Source organism: Trichechus manatus, unplaced genomic scaffold, assembly GCF_000243295.1.
Source record: "Trichechus manatus latirostris isolate Lorelei unplaced genomic scaffold, TriManLat1.0 scaffold00054, whole genome shotgun sequence".
In the NCBI taxonomy this organism is placed as follows: Eukaryota; Metazoa; Chordata; class Mammalia; order Sirenia; family Trichechidae; genus Trichechus; species Trichechus manatus.
In genome coordinates, this window is record NW_004443990.1 from 4,214,879 (window position 1) to 4,220,878 (window position 6,000).

At 37.1% G+C, this 6,000-nt stretch overlaps 1 protein-coding gene across 1 annotated transcript in view; it reads left to right on the forward strand.

Annotated features, from left to right (window-relative positions):
- TRIM37 (tripartite motif containing 37) overlaps positions 1-6,000 on the forward strand; it is a 120,993-nt gene that overhangs the window by 84,312 nt on the left and 30,681 nt on the right. The window contains exon 18 of the mRNA XM_023732717.1: positions 2,022-2,216. Within this exon, the coding sequence (XP_023588485.1) occupies positions 2,022-2,216 (195 nt within the window). The remainder of the gene's footprint in view (positions 1-2,021; positions 2,217-6,000) is intronic.

The following is a 6,000-nucleotide window of genomic DNA, read 5'->3' on the forward strand; positions in this document are numbered from 1 at the left end:
TGTACGAGAATATTCAGAGCAGCATGATTCTTTTTTAGTATTATTTATTTATTTTAAGAAAACCAAATTTAATGTATAACAAAAGAAAGGGTGTGGAAAAAATAGAGTAGACTGGAAGAGTTATTTGGGGTAGACTGTCTAGGGCCTTGGCTGTCTTGCTAATGCATACAGGCGCTGTGATACAATGAAGAACCCCAGTAGATCAGTGTGATGTTTTAGCAAGATTAATCTGGCTTGGCACAAGAAGAGAGGAAGTTGTCATAAATTTGTTTCCTTATGACATATTTTATGTTTATTTCCTTGTGAGCTTCAAGAGCAAACATCTGCTTATAATTTTATCGGCTTTTTTTTTTTTTTTAACTAAGGTGAAATTCGCATAACATAAAATCAGTCACTTTAAAGCGAACAATTCAGTACATCTTGTACATTCACAGTGTTGTGCAACCACTGCCTCTGTCTAGTTCCAAAACATTTTCATCGCTCTAAAAGGAAATCCTGTACTTATTACACAGTTGCTCTCCATGCCTTCCTTCCCTTAGCCCCTGCAACTACAGCAATTTTAAGGTGAAGTGATGGGTAATTTTCTGCTTTGTAATAGAAATTGAAATGATTACAGAGACTGGGAAGAAAAGTTGGCAGTGGAATGCTAGTGCTTAGAAGAGGTAGTAGAAGAGGATAAATGTAATAAGGATATAAATATGGATGAAAAATAAGTAAGTTATTGATCGGCCTTCAGCTTCTGCATAACGGAACTTTTCTTACGTTATTTCCTACTGATTGTCTTTGAAACACTCAAGCACAGTCAGTCTGATTATTTTATATCACCTTCTTTAAGACTTTACTGCATGTAACAACTTTTTTAAGTGTATTTTTCTTTCTGCCTTTTTTTTTAAAATTGGGGTAAAATGTATATAACAAAAAAAAATTGCTAATTCAGTAATTTCTACTTGTGACGTCGATTACATTGATCAGGTTGTACAACCATCACCACTGTCCTTTTCCAAAGTATTCCACCACCGTTAACAGAAACTCAGTGTCCCGAAGCAATGACTTCCACTTTCCCCCCCTTGCCACTTCTAGTAATCACTAGTAAGCTTTGGTCTCTATACATTTGCCTATTTCATATAATCATACAGTATTTGTTTTTTTGTGACTGACTTATTTCACTCAGCATAATGTTTTCAAGGTTTATTTGTGTTGTAGCATGTATCAGGACTTCATTTCTCTTTATGGTTAAGTAATATTCCGTTGTATGTATATACCACATTTTGTTTATCCACTCATCTGTTGATGGACATTAAAGGCTGTTTCTACCTTTTGGCTATTGTGAATAATGCTGCAAAGAACATAGGTGTGCAGGTTTTTGTCTGCACTCCTGTTTTCACTTCTGGGTATATCCTTGGGATTAGGGTTACTGGGTCCTGTGATAGTTCTCTGTTTAACTTTTTGAGGAACTGCCAAAGTATTTACCACAGTGCATTCCCTTCATCAATGAATGAGGGTTCCAATTTCTTCACCTCCTCACCATCACCTGTTGGTTTCTGTTTTTTGGGTTTTTGTATTGTTTTTTATCATAGCCATTGTAGTTAGGGTGAGGTTGTATCTCATTGTGGTTTTGATTTGCATCTCCTTCATGACTGATGACGTTGAGCACGTCTTCATGTGCTTGTTGACCATTTGTATAACCTTTTTGGTGAAATGAAATGTTGTGTTTCTTTAGAATATTTTAAAGTAGCTTTATTGAAGGAGATCAGCTTTAACCAACACTTCCATACCTAATATTTGCTAGGCATTGTACTAGACATTAGAGAAAAGTAAAGAGTTTGTCCTTGGCTTAACGAGCTCAGTTGAACAGATGGTGTAGGCATCTCTCTTCTCAACTGTCTATGCTATACGTGAGTCATTAACAAGTTCAGTCTGAAACTGACACCATTAACCAGTTTGTTTTTTTTTTTTAAGTATCCTTAAATTTGTGCAAATGCATAGCATGTGCATTGTCTATGTTTCTATTTCTTTTGCAGGTAGTAGTCATGGCTACGTGGGTGCCGGAAGCAGAATGTCAAGAAGAGCACATCTATGCTCTGCCGCTACCAGTAGTTTATTAGACATTGATCCCTTGATTTTAATACATTTGTTGGACCTTAAGGACCGGAGCAGTATGGAAAATTTGTGGGGCTTACAGCCTCGCCCACCTGCTTCACTTGTGCAGCCCACAGGTAAAATAATAATAATTTCCCTTTTTTCTGTGTGGCTCTAAAAGAGCTCTTAAATTTTAATCTAAATGTTACACCTAAGTGTAACATGCTATATTTCTGTAGCAAATTGATTTTTTATTTTCTATTAACCCATTATGTCTTGGAAATGACATTTATATTAACCAAATTCATTTTTGTTGTTATTGTTCAAAGGTCTTTTGTGCAAAACAAAGTAAAAATATCTTTAAGAAGGTTTGTCATATGATTTTCCTTTTAGATCAAGCCTAGTTGACAGTTTGATTCATATGAAGTACACTTGTCCTCTTTGTGAATGGGCTTAGAATAGCATTTTGCAGGCCTCGTGATTCCCTAACTTCCAACTGGAACTTGTCTAAATTGAACATAGAAAAAGATGGTTTTCTCATGTTTTAATGCTCAGTATCCTAAAACTATAAACCAATTGGCAGTGCTTTACGTGCAGAGTTTACTGGTTAAAGAGAAAATACATTTGTATTACTTGTAATGAGATGGTTTGTGGTGTTTGGAACTTTCAGAGATATAGTCATTTTGGATAGCTAAGGATTTACTTTTAAAAGCTACATTTTAAAATCCATTTTTGTTGGAAAACTTTCTAAAATATAACAAGTTTCCTATTTCCTTATTAGTATTATACACATCAAATCAGTGATTTAGAACAGTGATTTTGTAGCTTCTTTAAAGCAGCAGAACTCATTTTTCAAACATAGTCTAAGCCACTATAGAAAACAGAAGTAGAGCTACACTAGTAGAAAAAGACTCAGAGCTTAGTTCTTTTAGGTCTCTTGCTTCCTAAGGAATACTTCCTGGAAGTCTGAGGCTTTTCAGTTTGAAAGGCTGTCTCCAACCAGGTTATAAAATAGTTACCTCTTATCTATGGTGCAAAAACAGTTCGTAAATACTTGTAATTTTATGGCACTTATCACATTATATAATTTTACATTTTTTTTTCCGGTGCATTTTTATGGTAGAAATCTTGAAAAATATAGGGAATTATAAGAAAGAAAATAAAAATAACTCATAGTTCTAATGATCAACGAAGAACTACCACTCCACACACACACACATTTAAGTGATGATAAGCAGTGTTGGTGGCAAAGGCCTCGTGAAACAACTTCTTGTTCTGTAGGTAGACGTGTAAAGTGGTATAACCTTTTTGAAGGACAATTTTCTAGTAAGTTTAAAATATCCCTACCCTTTAAACAAGTGGCACAGTGGTTGAGCGCTTGGCTGCTAACTGAAAGGTTGGCAGTTCAAACTCACCAGCTGCTCTACAAGAGAAACATGTGACAGTCTGCTTCTGTAAAGATTACAGCCTTGAAACCCTATGGGGCAGTTCTTCTCTGTCCTATAGGGTCGCTATGAGTCGGAATCGACTTGACAGCAACGAGTTTCATCACCCTGTAAACAAATAATTTTACTTCTGTCCTTTAAGCCAGTCATTTCATTTTCCGATTTTCATTCAGAGATGTTTGAAAATACACAACAGTAAAGTTATGGCTAAATAAATTACTATTTATTGATACAATAGCATATTTTATAGAGAAGTAAAATCATGTTTTTGAAATAAATTTAATGTCACTGGAAAAAAGAATGCAAACTGTATGTAGAGAGTAAGAACATAGTTCTCTGAAAGCTTAGTTTTCCATAAAATGAATAATATAATGATATGACCTCAGCTTCAAATCCAGGTGACTAAAATGCTGATGAAGATTTAAGGAATAGGGGAAATGCGAGAGAGGAAGAGCAAGGCTTGGTTTCAGATATCCAGAGTTTGATATACCAGTGATAGATCAAAGTAGGGATGCCTAATAGACAGCTCTAAAATTAAGCTAAAAATTAAGAACTGGAATTCAGGCAGTTATTTTCCTAGAAGTAATACTGGATAGTTAAAACTAAGGGAGTGAGATTGTAAAAGAGACTTTGGAGAAATTGAAGAAGGAAAAAAAAGAGGGTCAGGGACATAATCTATAATCCTGGTGAACATCTGTTTTTACTGGCTATGAGGAAGATGGGCCAGGTAAACAGCCTTCAGAAAGGAGAAAAACCAGGAAAACAGAGTCATGGGAGCCAAGTGAGAATAACCTATCTGTGAGAGATTGTTGACAAAAGCTAATGTTGTGGAAAGTTTCGGCTTTCTTTTTATTAAGATAGTTGCTGGAATTTTGATGTTTATTTTGGTTCTTCATGTATGCTTTCCTTCAACATGTATTTATTGAACACCTGCTGCCTTAGGCTGGATTCTCTAGAGGAGCAAAACCAGTGAAGCATATATTTATATATAAATGTATATAGAGAGAAATTTTTCTCAAGAAAATGACTCACGCAGTTGTGGAGGGTGGCAAGTCCTAAATCCATGGATCAGGTGTCAGGCTGGAAGCTTCTCCTGACTCACATGGTTGCAGGGGAAGATGAACGCAAAATCGGCAGGTCAGAAGGCAGGCTGCTGGCTGATGGGGCCGCGGGAGCTGGCGAATCCCAAAATCTGCAGGTCAGGCAACAGGCTGTTAGCTCATGTCCCAAGAACCAGAGGTCTGAGGATGACGAGTCAGATACAGAAGGGAGAAAGAGCGAGCGTTGCCAGAACATTCATAGATACTGAATACTGGCCATACCCCCAAGGAAACTCCTCTTTCAGCTGATTGGATGCTCACATCAGATCACAAAATGGAGGATGATTACATAATATCTGCCAAACCACCGAGAATCATGGCCTGGCCAAGTTGTCACATAACCTTAACCATCACATCTGCTGTGTCAGACATATCCCAAGTCCATGTTCTTAATGACTGTACTATAAAAGGCATCAGGGAATGAATGGCAGGTAATCTAGCTGAACCAGATTTTAAGGTACGTGTAGTAGTAAATAGAGCTAGAAGCCAAGTTAGACCATTCCGTGGTGGGCCGTGCATACTAGCCTGAAGAATTGGTTCATAGTAGGCAGTGGGAAGCCATTACTTTATTTCAGGAGTGGTTTGATTCAAACTGTAGTTTAGAAAGCCAGCAATGCTGAGAAAAACATCAGAAATGGAAGTTTAGCCAGGGGACTGTTGTAGGAGTTTATTTATTTCAGTGGTTCCTAGTATAAGTGCAAATTCATACGTATCTAAATATTTCCTCAGTCATCATATACTTAAAAATACAGCTATTATATGCAGCTCAGGTAGGGTCTTAAGAATTTTTTGACATTAAATAAAATTTCTACTCAACTTCCAGAGGACACATTAACGTAGGCAATGTACAATTAAGATTTTACTTACAGGGTGGAAGTAGTAGTATTTAGGACCTCATGGAGTTAGGGTTTATAGGACTTGGCAACCAATTGAAAAGTGGTTAAGAGGACTCTGAAGAAACTTAGGTGACTAGGAGAAGGCTTGCAGCCTTGACAGACACTGAAGTCCATAGAAGAAGCTGCAGACAACTGTCATTCTTTTTTTTTTTTCAATTGAATTTTAGGTAAAAGTTTACATAACAAACTAGCTTCTCATTAAACAGTTAGTACATCTATTGTTTTCTGGCATTGGTTAACAATCCCATGACATGTCAGTACTCTCCCTTCTCGACCTTGGGTTCCCTGTTACCAGCTTTCCTGTACCCTCCTGCCTTCTAGTCCTTGCCCCTGGGCTGGTGTTCCCGATTTGGTTCTATGGGTCTGTCTAATCTTTGGCTAAAAGGTAAACCTCCGGAGTGACTTCATTACTGGTGTCCGGGGGCCATAGTCTTGGGGTTTTTCCAGTCTCTGTCAGGCCAGTAAGTCTGGTCTTTTTTT